This window comes from Lissotriton vulgaris, chromosome 10 (assembly GCF_964263255.1).
Source record: "Lissotriton vulgaris chromosome 10, aLisVul1.2, whole genome shotgun sequence".
NCBI lineage: Eukaryota > Metazoa > Chordata > Amphibia > Caudata > Salamandridae > Lissotriton > Lissotriton vulgaris.
Window position 1 is genome coordinate 233249804 of NC_141698.1, and position 22052 is coordinate 233271855.

The 22052-nt window shown below is 44.5% G+C and overlaps 1 protein-coding gene across 1 annotated transcript in view; it reads left to right on the plus strand.

Moving 5' to 3' along the window:
* The window catches only part of AGAP3 (ArfGAP with GTPase domain, ankyrin repeat and PH domain 3), a 1596783-nt gene that overhangs the window by 1463599 nt on the left and 111132 nt on the right, over positions 1-22052 (plus strand). Inside the window, exons 14-16 of the mRNA XM_086940918.1 lie at positions 7508-7662; positions 11051-11092; positions 17984-18002. Coding sequence (XP_086797044.1) covers positions 7508-7662; positions 11051-11092; positions 17984-18002 — 216 coding nt within the window. The remainder of the gene's footprint in view (positions 1-7507; positions 7663-11050; positions 11093-17983; positions 18003-22052) is intronic.

Consider the following 22052-nt stretch of genomic DNA (forward strand, 5'->3'; position numbering starts at 1 on the left):
GAAGCGCAGGAGCGCCAACGACCACCCACGCCGAGCAAACCAGCCGCCTCGGGACTACAGATCCCGGCGTCCCTTGCTGCGGCGCATACCCTGACGCGAGTGCTGCGACAGGAGGGGCCTATAAACAACTGTGCCCTCGGTGGAGCGGGGGGAACACAACGCTTCCGAGTGAGAGAGTGTCCTTGTGAGAGAGCAGCAGTACCGGGACCGGAGAAGCGCAGGAGCGCCAACGACCACCCACGCCGAGCAAACCAGCCGCCTCGGGACTACAGATCCCGACGTCCCTTGCTGCGGCGCATACCCTGACGCGAGTGCTGCGACAGGAGGGGCCTATAAACAACTGTGCCCTCGGTGGAGCGGGGGGAACACAACGCTTCCGAGTGAGAGAGTGTCCTTGTGAGAGAGCAGCAGTACCGGGACCGGAGAAGCGCAGGAGCGCCAACGACCACCCACGCCGAGCAAACCAGCCGCCTCTGGACTACAGATCCCGGCGTCCCTTGCTGCGGCGCATACCCTGACGCGAGTGCTGCGACAGGAGGGGCCTATAAACAACTGTGCCCTCGGTGGAGCGGGGGGAACACAACGCTTCCGAGTGAGAGAGTGTCCTTGTGAGAGAGCAGCAGTACCGGGACCGGAGAAGCGCAGGAGCGCCAACGACCACCCACGCCGAGCAAACCAGCCGCCTCGGGACTACAGATCCCGGCGTCCCTTGCTGCGGCGCATACCCTGACGCGAGTGCTGCAACAGGAGGGGCCTATAAACAACTGTGCCCTCAGCGTCGCGGGACGCGAGCGGGATGCCCGGGGCTAAGCCCGGGCAAAGGGCGGGCCCTCTGTGGCCCTCAGAGGCCTGAGGAGCCTGGCCTGGGCCATACCCCCTGCCCAAGTCATCCCGCCGTATTGATCATTGGACACCTCATCATCAAGTACAGGTGCAGTATATACCAGTAACCGGTAACCTGGATTGCTAATCTTGTGTTGATAAAACTCCACTGTTTTACTAGTAAGTGGGAGCAAGTACTGTCATGGATTGTCGAGAGACTAGAAGTATGGCTGCTGGGGGAGTAAAAAAGCTAACCGGCACCCTTGATGATTTTATTGTCCGTACCAATGCCTTAATTGATGAAGGGATTGTTTTAATGGACAGATGGGTGTCCCAAGATTTGGCCATGGCTAAAAGATCTTCATTAGGTCTCATTGCTCAGGCACGTACGCCCAGCACCTTGACTTGCCCAAACAACCGGGCCAGGTTAGACAAAGACAATGACGGGGACCAGCACTTACTAACTTTGCAACAGGGCCTTGAGGTCCCCCCTAATCCCATCTTGTTATCAGAGGGCGGTCCGGATATTGATCTGGTAACAGCGAGGGCGAATAATCGACCGACGGCCACTGACATAAATGAAAGAGGGTTGAAAGAGGGGGCAATTCGCCAAAAATAAGGTCAACAAATCAATTACTCGCAAAGCTAGGAAAGTTAAAAACACCCATCAGGATGCATCCATTGTAGACCCTGTGGCTGTGAGTGGGGACCTGGCGGTAGGTGTAAAGGAAAAAGAGGGGGCAAACCTAGCAATTGCTGGTTTACCATTGAGCCCTTCAGATGATACGATTGTAGATAGCAGTTTGGAGGAAATTATGGAAGTAAGTGGTGAAGAGAACAACCCGGTGGAAATTCAGCTAGATGGAAGTGGGACAATTGTGACGAATAATAACATCCTTGAAATGTTAAAGATCCTCCTTGAACCTATAGAGGCAAGGCTACGATGTTTAGAAACGGTGTTGAAAAACATCCACAAAGACATAAGTGCCCCTAGTTTCAGTCTAAATAACACGGCCCCCCAGGTTGTGACCAAAGTAAATAAGCCATCCTTGGCCGATAAAAATGTCACCCTGGGTAAAAACATCGTACCAAAAAACCCGATCAATACCCCAAACACTGTAGGTGCAAAGGCTAAGACCCCTGACCCCAACCAAATACCCAATCCAGCTAAACCCAAGACAACCCCTCAAGTTAAATTTAAAGATCCTATACCCTTGACCCCAAATTTAGATTCAGCCCCAAGAGATAAGGAGGAGGCCCGAAGAAATATCCATCTACCCCCAGACGCCTGTCCTTATGTAGTTATCTTAACTGGTGTAACAGAAATATCACCATCTTATGTGGAATCCTTCCAGACATTGAAAAATAAAGTTTGCCACTGGTTATCAAACAATCATCCCCTACCACCAAACATCCCCAGCAACATCCTAATGGTGGAGAGAGCCCCTTGGGTGGGTGGGAATAGAAAAAACTTACAAGGGGATTGTGTTGTGGCAACCTTTGAGAACCCACAGGTGGTAGAACATATTTGCAGAGGTACCTCTTGTTACCAAGCCAGTACTGTCACTGCAAGGCCACTCTCTTATTTCTACTTGCCTGAGAACCAAGTGGATAAAAGATGGAGTTGGCTAAGGGGCCCAAGTGACCAAAAAAGTAGGCGCAGGTTCAATGCCCCGTGGGAGGAGCGAGGTCACGGTTGGGAGGAGGGTGGTGATGACAACTGGAACCTGGTTAAGAGAAGAAGAGGCAGATCTATTCAAGGTGGGTTTGTTGTAGGGTCACAGAATGGACATCTTTACAATTATCCACAGAATGTTAATGGGTACGATAACCATTTTTACACCCCAATGGTCAATCGTTATGAGTGTTTGTCAAATTTGGATTGGGTCGATTGACAAAAACAGGGTCCATCGTTCAATTGGTTGCAAAATATCTCCCCAACCCCATCACAAAATGAAAATAGTTTTCAGGCTGTGCAGGAGTCAAATATTGACTTAATTCCTATCATCAATCAGGGTGTCGAAGGAGGGGACTCACTGGCAGAAAAAAAGGATCAAACACTGGGGAAGGGTGAGATGATCGTGGCAACATGGAACATTGCTGGCCTCAGGAGTAAAATTGATGATCCCATATGGAGGAACTTTATAGCGACTATGGACATAATAGCCATACAGGAAACCTGGGACACACAAAATATACTTACTGTTGATGGCTTTACTACACTTTTCCTCCCAGCTGTCACCTCTGCTCGGGGCGTGCACGAGGGGGCTTGGTTACTCTGGTATCTGCTAAAATCTCAGGCACCTACAAGGAAATAGCTACTGGATGCCCCTATTGTCTCGCAGTTGAAATTACCCGTAAAGGCTCTCACAATGTCCTGGTAGTACATTTTTATAATTCCTTTGATAGGGCCCACTCGATTAGTAATCTGATGATGTTAAACTCTTTTCTGTTTAAATTTGATGAGTCATCGGAGTCTGATTGTACTATTATGTTAATGGGGGATTTTAATGTTCATAGCTGTCAGGACAAATGTCCCTCTAATGTCTTATTTGGCCCTCCGAATGAGGAGAACATTCACTTCGAGCATTCTGACCAGGGCATATTCTTGGAAACTCTGGTAGCCGAAAATGGGTTAACGCTACCTTATGGGTGTGATGAGGATATTCCAACATTTACAGGACATGGTAGCGGGTCTGTAATTGATTACATTTTTTTAAGCCGCAGCTGTGGAAGCCATATCACTAGTTATTCAGTTGTGCGGTCCCACTTTAGTGAACACAACCCAGTTGTACTAAGGATTGACAATGTATTTGCAATTAGGGAAAGTAGGTTGAACTTGGTGGACAAATGCGACATGCGACTGACTGACCAAGGCCGTAGAATTAAATGGTGCAAGATAGTTCCTGAGGAGTTTTTCAGTAACCTCTGTTGCAGTAGCCGGGATGAACTAAAGCTTTGTATGGATGATCAGGCGGGGGACAATGAAGTGGTGGAGGCGTACCCAAAAGATTTGCCTCGACATAGTCTCCAATCTGACACGGCAGGATAGAGGCAAAGCGCGAGGGAAGGAAGGCTGGTTTGACAAGAATTGCTCTGTGGCCAACCATAAACTAAAAATGGCCCTTAAAACTAAACCAGTGGATAGATCGCTTGTGGCCACCCTTAGGAAAGAATATAAGTCAGTAGTTGAAAAAAGACGGCGCGAGATTAGAGAGGACGCTTGGGCTGAGCTGACATCAATAGATGTACTGAAAAGCAGCACCAAGTTTTGGGCTGTGGTCAACCAACCCTACTTTTCTAATTCTAGTAACAACGAAATGGATTGTGGAATCCAAGAGGATAAATGGCACCTGCACTTTAAGTCTGTTTATGAACAAGAAACTTTGGGGGCAGAGGCTTCGACCACCTTTACAAAAACTGCCTTACACCCTATCTGTAGATGAGGGTGAGGTGGCCGTAGCCATTGGTAAAATGACTAGTAACAAGGCTCCAGGGCCGGATGGTGTTCCCTCTGACCTTTTTAAGCTTAATATCCCATTTTGGTCCAAAATTTTAGCAAATGTTTTTAATAGAATTTCTAAAACAGGCATTCCAGAGACATGGTCTCAATCGGTGATTGTCCCTATCTGCAAAAAAGGGGATAGGGGTGACCCTGGCAATTACCGCCCTATATCCCTTATCGATTCTGCGGTAAAAGTCCTAGGGAGAGTGGTTCTATGTAAACTTACTGACTGGCTAGAGGACACTAATACCCTCTCTCCCTTACAGTATGGTTTTAGAAAGGGGCGCAGTACCATAGACCAAAGTCTGAATCTGCAATTGCTTATAGGGAAATACACAATCGCGAAGCCAGGATCCATGTACATTGCCTTTATGGATCTGTCCTCGGCATTTGATCGAGTTAACAGATCCAAGTTATGGGACCAGCTTCTCAAGATAGGAATAGACTCTAATATTGTGTATTTCCTAGCGGACCTCCATAGAGATTTAACAGCCAGGGTAAGATTTGATAGAAAAGGTAACTGCACGGATGACATTAGAATCACCAACGGTGTAAGGCAGGGATGCATCTTAGCTCCCCTGCTTTTTACACTATACATAAATGATCTGGGTGGAGTTTTGGGAGAAGCGAACAAGGACATCCCGAGAGCAGGGAAGTATCTTTTACCCGCATTATTATATGCGGACGACGCTGCTCTCCTATCCAGAACTGCAGTGGGTCTCCAATGCCTGTTGAACTCATTTTATGATTTTATGTCAGAACTTGATTTAAGTGTTAATTATGGAAAATCTCACGTCATGGTGGTGGCTCAGAAAGGGAAGCTCAGGAAAAATGTAATGACACTGCAATGCAATGGGCATAAACTAACAAGGGTCTCTGGATTTCCCTATTTGGGAGTGGTATTTGATGACTGTTCGACGTGGAACCCTCAACTACTGGAGAAAAGAAATGCCCTGGCACGTTCTATTTCAGCGGTGCTGGGCTTCTCACGCAAGCTAGGGGTGAAACCTCTAGAGGCAGTTTTAAAGGTTTATGCCGCTAAGTGTATCGCAATCGCCATGTACGGTGCAGATTTATGGGGTTTTAGGCCAGTTAAAATGCTTCAGGTAACGGAAGATAACTTCCTTAAAACGATTCTCTCCCTGCCACGATCCACGTCCGGCTTCATAGTACACCAGGAATGCGGCGTGGACTACCTGGAAGATCGAATCGCCATGGCCCCCCTACTTAAATGGATCTCAGTTTGGCTTAACTTGGAATTGGAAGTGAACCATGAAATTTTTAAGGACTGCCTAACGCTAGATCATTGGGACAAGATCCCTTGGTTGAAATACGTACATCAACTATGTGTAAAGTTAGGTCGGCCTGAATTGTTTAATGAACCATCTAACCTTGTTAGAGGTGACCTGAAGTGGGTTAAAAACACTTTTTTGTTGAACCGAGGGATGGACAGAGAAGGGGTGGAACTGTTAAAGCCATCGGTCAGGACTCATCAATTGATCGTATCTACTGGACATACTCTGGAACTTTACTTAAAGGTTGTGAACAATCCAAATCATAGATTCCTTTTAACAAAGTTTCGGTTAGACAAATTTCCACTGTTAATTTCTGGCCGTCCTGGTTGGACCAAGCAACATGATCTAGAGTTGTGTAATTGTGATGGCCATTCAATCATGGATACTGCACATTTCCTGTTTTTCTGTGATTATTTTAAAACTATTAGGAAAAAGTTTATCATACCCTTGTTGAAGGGGAAGGGGTTTAGGCAAGTTAAGCCAGCTATATTATATTTACAATTATTATCAAACATTTGGGAGATCTACAATGTAGCTAGTTTGCTAAGCATAGCGGTGAGACTTAGCAAAAAGATTAACTGGCCCTAGATGAATTACTGTAAATATCAAACCCCGTAACTTGAATCAAATTTTAAACTAATTTTCTTATGTTCCTTTTTTAATTATTTAATGATGTATATATTGCTGTTCTTAAAACTTTACACCGTGTGTCAGCATTTTTTAGCTTTTTAATTGGGTACGTTTTATACTGAATTGTTATGTCATTATGCTGCATGGTGTCCAGTGGACCATTTTGTGTGTTTTTGTACTTTTGTGGTTTTGAAAATTGAACCGAATAAAGTATTTCTTGACTTGAATAAATTTTATCGTTTTACTTGTACTAAACTGGCACACAAATAAGGATCATTGAGAGCTTAAAATGATATCCCTAACAGTTACACAGACTTTATAGCACACATTCAGGAATCGTGAGTAATGTTTCAGCAGTGAAGTAAAGAGGTTGGTTTTGGGAACAATTACACATTACTAATTTCATCTTTGCATTGTAGCACAGGTTATAACCGTAAATCCATTTAGTTGCCTTGAAGCATATACTTTTTATTATTGCATGTCTGTCACTTTATTGAGCAACATCAAAACATTTTTTTTAGATTTTTTTATTAAATGCATCTCTTAATTAGTGAAAACAGTTCCTAAGTTGAAGGTTCAAAAGTACTTCTTTTGACATTAGTAAACATTCTATATGCGAAAAGTAAATTCTACAATAAAGATTCTCCTGCAACAACAGTGTCAAATGCAATGTGTGCATGAATCAATATGACAGGTAGAACTCATGTACAAAGTGTACGTTCATTTTGTGTGTCAGGTATCATTTGCATTTACATTTTATTGATGTGTAAAAACTGGGCAGTTTTGCACTGCGCCACTTGTTTTAAGGTATTTGAGCTAGCTCTACGTAGTAGCGAGGCGCTTTACATAGACGTTTTTTTTTCAGTTTACCAGAATATTTCAAACATGAGCTTTAGGCAGTACTGTATGATGTGTTACTGTCATGTTGTGACTTGAAAGCATACAAAATGTGGAGGTTAAGCTTGAACATATGTACAGTAAGATAAAGCGATTTACCTAAAAATTGACAATTTTTCATCAAGTGCCAAAGCAAAAATTAGAACACATTCTCCAGGTTGCACGGTCAATGACCTAGCCGCCTGACAACATCTCTTCCAGATTTGGGGTTTTGGCACTGTTAAGGCTGTAGGAGAAGTGAAATGAATGGCAGTAACATTTGTTTGAATGCTGTTCTTTCTTCTGTCTTTTGTAGACACTGTACAAACATTTGTATTTATTTATTTGTTTTGGTTCATGGATGTTTTACTTTTTCCAGAACAAGAGGAGTCATTTGAGTTCGTCATTGTGTCGCTAACGGGACAAACATGGCACTTTGAGGCGTCAGCGTATGATGAGAGAGAGCTCTGGGTACAAGCAATTGAGAGCCAGATCTTCGCCAGTCTTCAGTCTTGTGAGAGCGTCAAGAGTAAGGTAAGAATGAATGTCAAACCCTTTCTCTTATGTCCAAGCTGTGACCTGCTCTCATTTCTGCACCCCTATGCAATCATTGCTCACTTCAGATCTAATCTACGAGCACCACCTTCACTTTCTGATAACAGAGAGCACACTGCCACAACTCAACTAAAATCAGAGTATTATCAAACTTTCATTAACTGATAACTGAGTTCTCCTGAACTTTGTGACTGTTAGAAAAGGATCATCACAATCAAAGCAGCTCTGGGTGGTGGCTTTTTGCAACCATCACTTAACTAGCATTGTGTTTCTTGTTACATTTAAGGCCTTAAAGTGTTTTATAGTGCCAAGCAAAAAAAAACCTTACATAAGACACTATAGTATGCAGTGCTCCCAAGACCCACCTCAAGGTCAGCTCTGCAGCACATCAGGAGTATGCCATACCATCCTACCACAAGGTGGACCATGGGAGAAGGGGAGGGACCATCCAGGGGATATTGGCAAGAATTACCCAGTGATGCAGGGCAATGATGCTACAGGCATGCATCTGTTGTGCTGCTGGTAACTTTATCCCACTGAGCAACTGAAAGATGTTTGCTGAGTGCACTCTGCCTTCTGGGGAGATCAAGATGGCCTAGCCATCCTCTGCCAGCTGGATCAATGTCATCAGATATAGAGGTACTCTCCAGGATTCCAGGAGCTGCAGTTAGGCCCCAAGGTGCAGCATCATTGAGGTCTTTGTTCTGGCAAATGGCTTGTCTCTTTGCAGTGGAGGGAGCTCAGGGAGATTGTTGAGTGATCCTTCGTCTAGTGGAATGTGAAGGGCAAGAAATCTCAGAGCAGCATAATCCTGTGGTGTGGGAGAAGGGGCAAAGAACAAAGGTGTGACATTACCATCTGTAATGGAGAAAGGTCATAAACCTATAAGGGTAACACCAACCCCTAGAGCGGTCCCAGTGCATTATATAAGACCTGCAATCGAAAGAAGCCTGGTAGATGAAAAAGGTGCATTAATAGGCGGACTATGTTTAAAGTTATCCAGACAGCCACAAATAGTGGCCAGCCCCAACTCATGAACACTGAGGCAGATGGTGGATCCCTGCAAATATCACTTTGTCCAGAGTAGGCAGAATCAAGAAGTAACTACAGACAACACTGCCACCCAGGGAGCATTGTAGGATCTGAAAAATGACCAAGGGAGTGTAGGTCAAGGAACAGAGCCCAGCCAAAGCCGCAGATTCCTTACCTTAGCATATTCTCAGGGCATCAGACTGAATCCGGAAATTTTTCATGAGCGGTACACCTGCGTGCCGATAGGTGGTGTAGTTCGGCTCTGGGTGGCGTTGTTGACGTATGTCCGCGCCGGAAGTGATGTTCGTGGTGCATATGTAGGTGCCACCTAGGCACTCTGTCATCAGTTCTTTTCTTTCCGCGCCAGCCAGCGCAGATCTGAGAAGAGCTACCCCTTAGTCACTTTTTTACAAGGTTTTTTCAATGTGGTGTAGAAGTCTTTTTTGAAGTTTAACTTATTGACGCAGCAAGGATGTACTTGAGGAAGGGCAGCTTCAGTCCCTGTGGCACATGTCACCGAACAGATGTTGGTGACAGACCCGCACCTTGTATGCATTTGGTGCCTGGAGCGGGACTACAACCTGAAGGCTTTCCCCGACTGTTGCGCCATGCATCTGGAGGCCTTGAGGGAGCGATCCCCCAAGCTGATGGCAGCTTGACATGTGACTCCGCAATGTTCACTGTCCCGGTCACGATGAAGGTCCCGGTAGCAGTTGCGGAGCCCGAGATTGACATCCCAGTTGAAGTCAGTGAGTCATTTGGGTAAGTCAAAGTCCCACAAAAAAAGCTTGTCTGTCTGCCAATGGTTCCACAGTTCAGCCAGCTTCTTGGTCAGCTCCACGCCTCCCTGAGTTTCCAGGAGATGGAGTGACCCCCTCCCAATCGAGTGAATGTTATGTGGCTGTGCACCTCATCTTTGGGTGGCCCGTTCCCTCTGGTGTGCCTTCGGGCCTTGTGGGTTCAGTACGGACCCCAGGGATCCATTGATGGATTCAGATTGGTACCGGGCATGCCACCTCGACCTTCCCTGGTGCCGATCCTAAGGCTGATACTCCCGGTACCGCTGGCACCCTCCGTGGGTGCCATCCCTATTCTCATCTCTGTCTCTAACACGGAGCAAGAGGGGGGTCATCTGAAGCCATCCAGATCTGCCTTTTGGGCCAGAGCCTAAACCCTATTCTTACGGGCTAGGACTTTGGGAAGATTGGGAGGGGTCGCTGGACCCTGAAGAATACTAGCCTTTTGAGGAACAACTGAACTGGGCTGAGGATATGAGTGAAGCCAGTGACTGGATACTTCGCCAGATATTGGCATTCTTTATCGTGGCTATGGAGGAGGGAGCCTACTATGGAATGGTAGTGCGGAGGGCAGCTGAGTTCCTGGCCCTTGTGTCAGTCAAGACTAACGTCTTGATAGAAGTGCTTCAGCTAGGAGTGACCTCTTCAGAACTGCTTCTCCCATTCAATGAGCACGAACTGACGTCCTTCTTGGGACTTGGTCTAAGCCCAACATAGGGGCTCCTGTGAACAGGCATATTGCCTGCCACCACGGCCCCGCTTCTGTGACCCAAATTTCCTCACCCAACACCTACTCCGGAGAGCTTGGTGGTCCAAGCCTCCATGTCTAGCATGAATTCTGGTACATTCTCTACCGTACCGTCGGATTCGGACTCCAAAAGGCTGGGCAATCTTGCAAAGAAGATATTTTCTTCCGCTAGCCTGGCACTGCAGGCTGTGAACACTGCTAGCCTTCTGGGCTGCTGTTCCCATGCACTGTAACATATGGTTGCCCAGGCACTGTCAACGGTCCTAGAGCAGGCCTGGGCCGTGCTCTCATAGGCTGTTGCTGCTGCAGCAAAGTTCACCATCCATTGTAGACTTGACACCACCAACTCACTAGGCAGACGGTTTTGTCAACAGTGGCTCTGCAATTAAGGACAGCAGAGCTACAGCCATGTCCTTGGGCCTTTGTATGGCCCCCTCGTCACCCTCAAAGCACCTTTTGCTCCTTTTGTGGCAATAGAATGGGTGGGCAACCACATTTTCACCTACCCAATCACTGTGGTGTACAACCTTCCCAATCTCTGCATGGCAGCGGTTCCTACTGGCCCATGGGTCGGGTGGCCAGTGGTCAGGTCAGCCCACCAGTCCCCCTGCAGCTTTAAAATCCTTCTAGTTTGCCCACGTGTCATCATGGGCATCCAGTCGTTGGCAGGATTCTACATCACCTGCCCTGCATAACTTCCATAAAATCAAACATGTGGGTTTTGCAGATTGTCCAAAGGAGTTACTCCTTCCTCTTTGATACTACTTTTCGATCCATGCCACCCACATAGAGCAGGCTGACGGAGGACCACCTATCTCTTGCCTGCCAGGAAGTGACAGCTCTTTTGCCCAAAGGAACCATAGAGAGAGTGCCAGCAACAGAAGTAGGTTAATATTCCTGCTAATTTGTGGTAAAGGACAGAGGCCTTCATCTTATCCTCGACCTGCGCACTCTCAATATCTTCATGAAGAAGGAGAAACTCAAGATGCTCACTCTGTCTGCCCTAGACCCTGGAAACTGGATGATAGCATTGGACTTGCGGGACACCCGTTTTCACATTTCCATTCTGCCTGCCCACAGACTCTATATCATGGTAAGCTACTAGCATTTTCAGTTTGCTGTGCTCCCTTTTGGTCTCACCAGTGCCTCTCGGGTGTTCACCAAGACAATGGCAGTGGTTGCAACTCATCTGCAGAGATCAGGGGTACCAGTCTTCCCCTATTTTGACTACTGGCTGATGAAGGTAGGCTCACCCCAGGCCATTGCCTCCCACCTCCAGACTACAGTGGTCCTCCTGCATTTGTTGAGGTTCTCTATCAACGTGTCAAAGTGAATCCTGGCTGGCCTCCTGTCAGACACTCCCTTTCATCAGATCTGATCTGGACATGGTGCAGTTTCTGGCCTATCCTCACAAATGGCGAGTCCAGGATATTCGGGCTACGTTACCGATGTTTCAGCCTCTATCCTGGATTTTATTGAGACCGATTATGAGGCTGCTGGGCCTCATGGCCTCCTGCATCCTACTTGTGACACATGCTCGTTGGCATATGCAGGCACGGCAGTGGAACCTGAAATTTCAGTGGGTGCAACATCAGGGAAATCACCCCACCATAGTCCAGATCTCAAAGGGAACTGTGAAGGACCTGCGGTGTTGGCATACCCCTCTTCCCTCCCCATCCGGATCTGATGGTAATGACAGATGCGTCACTCCTGGGATGGAGCGGTCATCTGGGAGAGCTAGTGAACATAGTCCTTTGGTCTCTGGCTGAATCCAGACTTCACATTAGCATGTTGGAGCTTTGAGTGATCATATCAGCATTGAACTCCTTTCTACCCTCCATCCAGGGAAGACTGAGGCAAGTGTTCACAAGCAACACCATTGCCTTGTGGTACTGCAACAAGCAGGGTGGGACATGGATGGAACAATAGGGCATATCCCTGGTGGTTCAACATCTGGCGTGTTCTCTGAACTCCAGAGCGGACAAACTAAGCTGAAGGTGCCTAGCAGATTACAAATGGCATCTCTATCCGGAGATGGTGCAAGGTCTCTTTCAGCAATGGGGAGAACCTTGGTTAGATCTGTTTGCCAACACAGAGAACACTCAATGTCAGCAGTTCTGCGTGCGGTAGTTTTTAAGTCGACTCTCGCTCAGAGACACTTTTCATCTCAAGTGAAGCTCAGGCCTCCTGTATACCTTTCCACCCATACTACTCTGGCCCAGACTTCTCAAGATCATCAGAAACAACTGGGCCGGAGTCATCCTTGTGGCTCTGGACTGGGAACAGAGAGTCTGGTATCTCAAGCTGTTGAGCATGGCCATCGGTCCTCTGGTTAGGCTGACCCTTTGGGAGGATCTTCTGTCATAGCAGTAGGGGAGGGTTCGCCACCCAAACCTGCCAACGCTCCTCCTTCTTGAATGGAGATTGAGCAGCAACAGTTAATAGCCTTCGATCTTCCACCCGAAGTCTGTAATGTTATCTTGGCCACCAGGCGTCCTCCACCAAGATGGTTTATGTCTGCCATTGGGCTAAATTTGCGGCATGGTGTTCAGAACTACGTATTGATCCCCTTTCTGTCCCCCTTTCTCAGGTGCACCTGTGTGTTCTTTCCTTTGCCCAGCAGGGCACTCTGCTCTGGTCACTGTTAAAGGATATCTCTCTGCAATTCCTGACCCAACATCCCTTTTCCGATCAGCTTTTACATAGGTTTTTGAAAGGTTTGAAACATATGTTCCCTCCCAATCCCTTTGTTATGCCTCAGTGGGATCTCAATCGCGTCCTCACTATACTTATGTGCTATCCCTTTGAGCCTCTGCACAATTGTCCACTTTACCATCAATACAGCCTTTCTCGTAGCAATCACATCTACCTGGAAGGTCAGTGAGCTTCAGGCCTTGTCATCCAAGCCTCCTTATCTTAACATTTACCCAGACAAGTTGGTGCTTCGTACGAGAGCTTCCTTTATTCCATTTGACTTAGGCAAAACTATCAATCTGCCTACTTTTTTTGCTCCACCTCATCCCCCCTAGGAAGAGGAGTGACTTCACCATCTGGACTCAAAAAGAGCACTGTTGTTCTACTTTGACTGCACACAAATGTTCCGGTGGGCCACCAACTCTTGGAGGGGTATATTGGAGCGAAGAACTGTCGGGCCGTACACAAGAGCACTATCTCACGATGGATCGTTCTCTGTATCAAAATCTAGTATGCTCTGGCTAAGAAGCAACCCCTTGAGTGGTTGCATGCTAATTCCACAAAAGCTAAAGCTGCCACCACTGCATTAGCTTGCGGAGTTCCGGTCCTGGACACATGCGAGGCAGCAACGTGGCTTTCCCTACACTTGCTTGCCAAACACTACTGTCTGGACTGTCAGGTCTGTAGGGATGGGCACTTTGCCCGTTTGGTCCAGCAGGTCTTCCTCGTTTGAGATTGGTCCGCAGACCCACCTCCGAAGAGGTATTGACTGGGTATCTATATAACCGTGGCATATGGAAAAAGATAGCTATGACAAATTGGTGGACTGACATGCAGGTGTCTCCAACCAGTAGATCGTAAACTAACAGTAGCTCCCAGACACCTTCAAAGTAGGTCATTTTTAAATCAGCACAGGTCACATTTTCTGTTAACATTAAGAGAAGGCTATGTTTACTTTTCATTATTATCATCAAGTTGCAGTAGCAAAGCCTGATAATGAGCAATACTCAGTCTGGTTTATGACCCAGGTCGCAGAGGTGAAGAGCTGAAGGACTGAACTATTTAACTCTTAAATAAAAGTCCTTGCAACTCATATTGGAGCAGGAGAACAAAATGATGTTTCTGAATGCTTTTCAATGGGAGAAAATGTAAATGAAAAGTTACCCTAATGATTAACTCTTCAATAAATTTTTCTCCCATTTCAAAGTGTTGCATTCATAAGCAGCAGCCCTTTTGCTCCCAGTGGCCAGTAGACACTATGCCATTTAAATAACTGAAAGATTTCAATGTATTTTCAAATGGGAGAGATTTGAAGTGAAGAAAACCTTTTCTATGAAACATTAAGGGCCTGATTTAGTCTTGGTGAATGAGTTACTCTGTCACAACTGCGACAGCTATCCCGACTTCCGAAATATAAATCCCACAGGATATAATGGGATGTATGTTTTGGCAGACAGGATATCTTTCTCCGTTTGACAGAGTAACCTGTCCGTTAAGATCTAAATCAGACCATTAGTATTAATGTCTTTCTCCACTTTAAGCCAAATACCTCTTAATGGTTTAAGTATGTTTATTCCCTTAAATTTCCTCCCATTTAAACAAATGTATTTTGATGTTATAAATATAGCACCATGTCTACAGGCCACTTGGAGCAAGATGCTTGGTGTTTGTAAATGCGCCTCTTGGAAATGGGAGAAAATTTAAATGATGAGTTTTTGGAATTCACATAAAAAACTCTTCCTTTTAATTTTCTCAATACACAGCCATATTTATTAGTAAAAAATACAGCCATTATTTTAAGTTGGAGAAGTTTAAAGTGCACAAAAATCTTCCAAGCTCTGAACATTTTTGCAGAACATTCCTCCCATTTGTGTTGTACATGTAACAGTGCTACGTATGGCAAAAGGTATGTCCTGTGTCAGAAGTACATATGACACAGTCTCTCAGTCAACCGTACACATATATCCCATTCATACGCACACATGTTCCAACATCCCCAAAGACCACGCTCTCTCTGGCACACATTGAAGTCCTGTCTAGTGCCCCATGTGTATTCTTCAAAGCATCATGCTGTATGGACATTAGGCTTAAAGTTAATTAAGCTGGGTGTGGGGGCATCTGGTAACAATGTGCAAGCTGCTTAGCCTTCAGTAGCTCACGATTACGTTCACTGATCAGAAGTAGCTTTCACTACAGAAGAGGTTGGCATCCGTTTTTGACACAAGGATACATCTAGTCGTAGATTCCTTATCTTTGAATTCCCCAGCTGTCAGACTGGATCCCGAAGATTTTTTACAAGCTATACCCCTACACACCGGTAGGCGGCGTCAATTGGCTCTGTGTGGTGTCATCCGTGCTGGAAGTGACGTCTGCATCACCTATATTAGCGCCACCTCAGCGTTGTCCATTCTTTTCTTTCTGCGCCAGTTAGTGCTGATCTGGAAAAAAAGCTTTCGCTCTGTCGGTTTTTAACAGACTTTTTTCAACATTTTGTCACGTGTCTTTTGAGGAAATACTTTCTCCTGGTGTGTCATGGGATGTCTTAGAAAAAGACTGGTTTTAAACTGTGTGGCGCCTGTCATCATGCCATGAAGGTTACAGACCCACACCTCGTGTGTCTGTGTTGTCTTGAGCGCAGCCATGACTCCAAGCCATGCCTGGACTGCTGGGCCATGGCACAGAAGGCTTTAAGGGAGCAGTCCCTGAAGCTGCTGGCCACCTGGCAGGCAACACCACATTGCACAACTCCTCAAAGATCCTGACTGAGCGGGAGATTGCTGGACCACTCTAGGAGTCTCAAGTCATCTTCTTTCTATTCCCTGCCATTGGGCCATTCAAGGAAGAAGCACAAGAAACACAAGAAGATGAACTGTACTTCGACTTCCCCTCGTCCGTTGGCCGACTCAAGAAGGGGGAGCACCAATGTTCGAAGCATGGTTCTTGGGAATCATTGACTGAGCACCCCACCTTTTCCAGGAGCGACCCGCTCAAATCAAAGAATTTTACGAGGCCATGCGCAGAGTATTTGAGCAGCCCGACACCTCCGGTGCTCCTTCGGGGCCTGTGGGGTTGGTGGGGGCTCCATGGGGTTCTGCACCTACGGCTCCAGCCTCAGCATCGGCAGGCCCCCATTAATCTGGCCATGAATCCTGACTGGTGCCAGTCGTGCCACCACGACCTTCCCTGGCCGATGCTCCGGACACTACCGGCAGCACCAGTCCCATTCTGATACCCAGCGATACGCAATCGGAGCCGCGTCCACCGATGCTGTTGCCGGCACGGCTGGACCCCTAAGTCGGAGCCTGAGCCATTTTCTGAATGGTTAAGCATGGGAGAAGAGTGGGAGTGGTCACTGGACAGTTTGGAATATCAGTTAGAAGGCGATATGGACTGGTGTGAGGAACCTGGGGATGACAGGGATCTGAACACATCCCCGTACACTGGTATGCTTTGGGCCCTTACCGTGGCTATGAAGGAGGGAGCATCTTTTATTCCTTGGTGGTGAGGAGGGCAGCTAAGGTCCTGGATCTCAAGTTGCTCTCAATGGCAGTCAAGACTAACATCTTGACAGAAGTGCTGCAGCAATGAGCTGCTTCTTTAGAACCCTTGCTCATTTTTAATGAAGCACTTACAGATGTCCTAATGCAAACCCGGGTCAAACCCAGCACAGGGCCTCCTGTGAACAGGAAAATTGCCTGCTGCTACCCCCAGCACCTGGAGACCCGAACTTCCTCAATCAACATCACACCCCTGAGAGCTTGGACGTCCAAGTCTCTACATACCACGGCGCATTCCCAGTTGCCCCCGGGCAGGGAATCCAAGTGGCTGAACAGCCTGGGGAAGAAGATGTTTTCTTCCACCATCCTTGTGTTGTGGTCAATGAACACCACATGCTTATTGGGCTGCTACTCCCACTGTGTGGGACACTGTTGCACAAATGCTGCTACAGGTCCCGGTGGATCCCCGGGCCATGCTGTCCCAAACGGTCAAGGACGGGAGAGATGCAGCATAGTCCACCATAAGGTGTGGTTAGGATATGACCGACTTGCAAAGCAGAGCGGTTTGGATAACAGTGGTGCTTAGACAACACTCCTACCTGAGAACAGATGTCCAAACTTCCCTCAGGGACATGCACATTGATGGCAGTCATCTCTGTGGATACAAAGCAGACACTGCGCTGGACCGCTTTAAGGACTAGTGGGCTATGGCCAAATTCTTGGGCGCCGCAGTTGCCCTGCATTAACCTCGGTTTGCTTAATGTACCTTTCTTGGCTACAGAAGGGGCTTTTTTAACCACATCCGCCATACTCCTGCCACCGCCCCACGCAAGCTTTCCACACTGTGCAAGGGAAAGGATGCGTTTCATACCAACTCTGTGGGTCAAGTAGCCCAAGGTTGGTCACAACCACTAACCCCCCGCTGCCGCAACTTCTATGCCCTCCTAATCTTGCCCTACAAGAACATGGGCTTCCAGTTGGTGGCAGAATCAGCCATTATCTCCACCACTGTCAGTCCATAACATCAGACAGGTGGGTCTTACAGATGTTTTGGAGGGGATTCTCCCTTCCCTTTGAATCCTCCCTCCCCCTTTGCCTCCATTTAATGACCGGCTGACCGAGGATCATTTGTCCTTGCTCCATGAGGTAGTCACAGCTCTCTTGGCCAAGGGAGTCATAGAGGGTTCTGATGTCAGAAGTAGGCAGTGGTTGCTATTCTCGTTACTTTCTGATTCTCCAAAAAACAAAGGGCTTTGCCCTATTTTAGGTCTTAGACTCTTCAACCTCGTTCTCAAGAAAGAGAAGTTTAAGATGCTCCCATTGGCACAGGTTAGGTTCTGTCAGCCCTGGACCCATGAGGCTGAATGGTCACATTGGACTTGCAGAATGCCTATTTTCATATTCCTGTCTTGCTGGCCCAACAGCAGTACATGTGGTTTACGGTAGGCCATGAAAACAATAGAAATGAAAAATATAAAAGGTTTCTGGAGGTTGATACAGGACGCCGCAGGAAGGACTGCGGGAAATTTGAGCTCCGTGGTGGAAGAGGCAGCATGGGTAAATTACTTAGGAAATTTATACAAAGCAGATAGGAATTTGGAAACAAATAAGGAAAATCCTATTTGGACAGTATCCGTTGATGAGCTAAAATCAGCCTTTAATATAGAGAATGTGAAAGAAACAATCCAGAAGCTAAATTTATCTCGTGCAGCTGGACCTGATAATCTCCCAGCTATAATAATTAAAACTCGAATAGATTGGTGGGCAGTATTCCTATCCCATTGGTTTAAGGCCATTTTAGACTCAGGTTCTATCCCTAAAAACTGGAGAGGGTCAATAATTAGACCACTACACAAAAAGGGTGATAGGAAGGACCCAATGAACTACAGGTTAATTAACTTATTGGACATTGGAGAAAAGGTATTTTCAAAAATAATCCTTGGTAGATTGAAGGAGTGGGTGGAGCGGATCACTGACATAATATCGAGGAACAAAATATAGAGTACTAAAAATATCGATGCCAAAATATCGACAGACAAAATACCGAAGTCCTATCTACAAACAGGTAAGTACAAAAATATCGACTGCAAAATATTGTTTAAAAATATGTACTTTGTAAAAATATCGAATTTATTAAAATTAATGTAAAATTTAAAAAATATTAAAAATAAATAACTAAAATATACTTAAAAATACTTAAATAACTTTAAAATTATTAAATAATTAATTTGTTATAAAAAAAATACAATGTTATTTTTTAAAACATATATATATATATATATATATATATATATATATATATATATAATAACATAATATTATTAAAAAATATACAATATTATTACCGTAGGATAGCGGGAGTATTAAAATTACTATTCCCACTCCAATAAGTGCAACAGTAGGAAAAGCGTTGGATAGCGTAGGGGTAAAAATGACTATTCCCACTCCAAAGAGTGCAACAGTAGGGAAAACGTTGGATAGCATAGGGGTAAAATTTACTATTCCCACTCCAGTGGGTGCAACAGTAGGGAAAGCTTTGGATAGCGTAGGGGTAAAAATTACTATTCCCACTCCAGTGAGTGCAACAGTAGGGAAAGCACTGGATAGAGTAGGGGTAAAAATTACTATTCCCACTCCAGAGAGTGCAACAGTAGGGAAAGCATTGGATAGCGTAGGGGTAAAAATTACTATTCCCACTCCAGAGAGTGCAACAGTAGGGAAAGCGTTGGATAGCGTAGGGGTAAAAATTACTATTCCCACTCCATGTAGTGCAACAGTAGGGAAAGTAAATACTTCTTATATTATTTAAAAATATATATATATTAATATCTATAAAAATTAATTAAAAGTAATTACCAATTTAATATAATATAATAATTAATCGATTAAAATTACAAAATAAAATTAAATATTACAATTAGTTACCTATTAATACAAATTAATTACAAATTAACAATTAAATAATGAACAATTAAAAATTATTTAACAATTAATTCAAATTAAATACAAATAAATAAATTAAATTATTTAATTTATTATAATTAAATTACTTCCCACCCTATTCCCCTATAAACCCACAACCGACTACAGAAAATAAATTAGTAAAATTAACATAATTAGCAATTAATCAATTAAATAAAATGAATTGGCAATTAAAATTTAATTAATTACCTAAAAAAATTAATTCAAAATAATAGGATGGGGATGCACATTTCGAAGGATGTAGCACCATCCTGGAAAGGTAATTACCAGACGGAGAGTTGTAGACTATGTGGATACAAAACAGAATCATTGGCTCACTTTTTGTGTGTTTGTCCGGCTCTCCTGGCACAACGTCGTCGATTCTTAAAACAGACCTGCAACGAGTTAAAAATCCGCACCTGCAGGCAAATGGTAACTCGTTGGCTGGGAAAGGAGTTCAATCATTTTTGCTTGCCAGGGAATAAAATTCTTGGCAGAAGTGAAAAAATGCCTGAGTCTTGTGGAACAAGGACAGGGTTAATGAAGCAGGCCACCAAAGCTGCATCGATCCCATTAACTGGTAAATTTCGCACTACTCACGTAATAACATTTTGATCCCAAAACTTGCGGGAGTATCCCCGGACGAAATTTTTTTTTTTTTTTTTTTAAACTGTTACATTATTTTAACAAACGAGTAGTCCAATTTTTAAGCAAGCATTTTGCAATTTTTTTTAGCAAGCATTTTGTCTTTTGTATTATAAAATTATCACATGGAAATTGTAATGATTTTAATTAATTATGCAATAAATCTTTTGACTTGACTTGACTTGACTAATTCAAAATAAATACCAATAAATACATTTACATATTTAATTAATTATAAATAAATTACTTCCCACCCAATTCCCCTATAAACCCACAACCCGCTACAGAATTAAATTACGCAAAAATAAAAAAACATAAAATTCATTCATTAAAATAAATTATAACATAAATACACACTTTTCACACATATAATAACACAAAAAACACTATAAAAAATTCGATATTATTAAAAATTCGATAATTTAAATAACCTATATTATATACTTCGATATTTTGACTTTCTATATTTTTAAAATTCGATATTACATTACTTACCTTCAAAGCGATATTTTTGATGACTATACTCTGTCCATTCGATATTTTGTCCATTCTATATTTTAAACTCGATATTATGTCCATTCGATATTTTTTACTCGCTATTTTGACTGTTTACCAGTGGAGCGACGGTCGATAGTCCCAATAGAACAGGGAGGCTTTAAGGAAGGTCACTCTACTATTGACCACTGCTTTGCCTTGTGGGCTGTGGTGCCGAAGTCCATGGAGCTGCAGGGCAAGTTGTATTGCTGTTTTGTGGACTTTCGCGGAGCGTTTGACTTGGTGGATAGGGAGTGTTTGTGGGAGACCATGAGAAACTATGAGGTTCCACCTGATCTCTTGATGGTGATCCAGGTGCTACATAGTCATAATTGGGTACAAGGAATTAAAGATACATCTGGCGGCCTAACACCAGAAATAGCAATAAATAATGGTCTCAGGCAAGGTTGTGTTTTGGCCCCGCTCCTCTTCGCCATATTCCTAGCAGACTTACCTAGTACTCTGAGCTCTGCTAGAGGCGCAAGCCCAAAAATAAACGGAAGGCATCTGTCCTGTTTGCTGTATGCCGACGATCTGGTAATATTGGACCAAACTGAGGCGGATCTACAAAGAAAGCTAAATATTTTCAGTGCATACTGTGCAGCCAAAAGACTAACAGTAAACATGGCCAAAACAAAAATGTTGTGCTTCAGGAAGAGGAATACGAAGTGCAATTGGTACCTCGGCCAAGCTAAACTAGATATTGTAAATGAATATAAATACCTTGGGATATGGTTTACAAATTCTATGAAGTGGGATGTGCACCTTGAGGCACAGAAAATAAAAGCACAGCTGGCAGTATGCGGGCTGAAAAGATTCAATCATAGTTTTAGTGATATGCCCCACAAACCTACTGATGGTCTATATAGCAATGATCCCCCCTCATTTCCAATATGGTTCAGAAATCTTCTGTATTGATGGTAAAAGCTCTTGGGATAAAGAGGAAGGGAAATGCCTAAAATCTTTATTGTCCCTGCCTAGCTCGGCAATGATCCAAACTACTAGACTGGAATCAGGGCTGATAGCATGGAATATACAGGTGCAACAAAGTCTACTTAGATTTTGGGATCGCTTGGGTCGTAAGGTGGTATCAAAGGTATCTCAATGGTGTATGAAAGAGATCCAAGTTAGTGAGCTAAATGGGCTAAAGCCACAAGAGGCAAACTTCAGACCGTCTGTGACCACCTGAAGGTGAAAATTGATCCGAAGACATTACAAACTATTGTAATAAAGAGCGTACTCAAAAGGCAGGGAAAAGAACTGTCAAGAGTAATAGACCAAGAGTATTTGAGTAAGAAATATTCTGTAAAATGTATGAGCAAAAGCTGGGAGAAAGATATAAGTTATCTCTACCTTGATATATTACAAAATTGATGGTTAAGAATGGAAGTTTAAAGGTTAAGAATTGGAATAAACCCTGCTGTAACAAATAGGGCAATAAAATCAGGCCTAATGCAACCC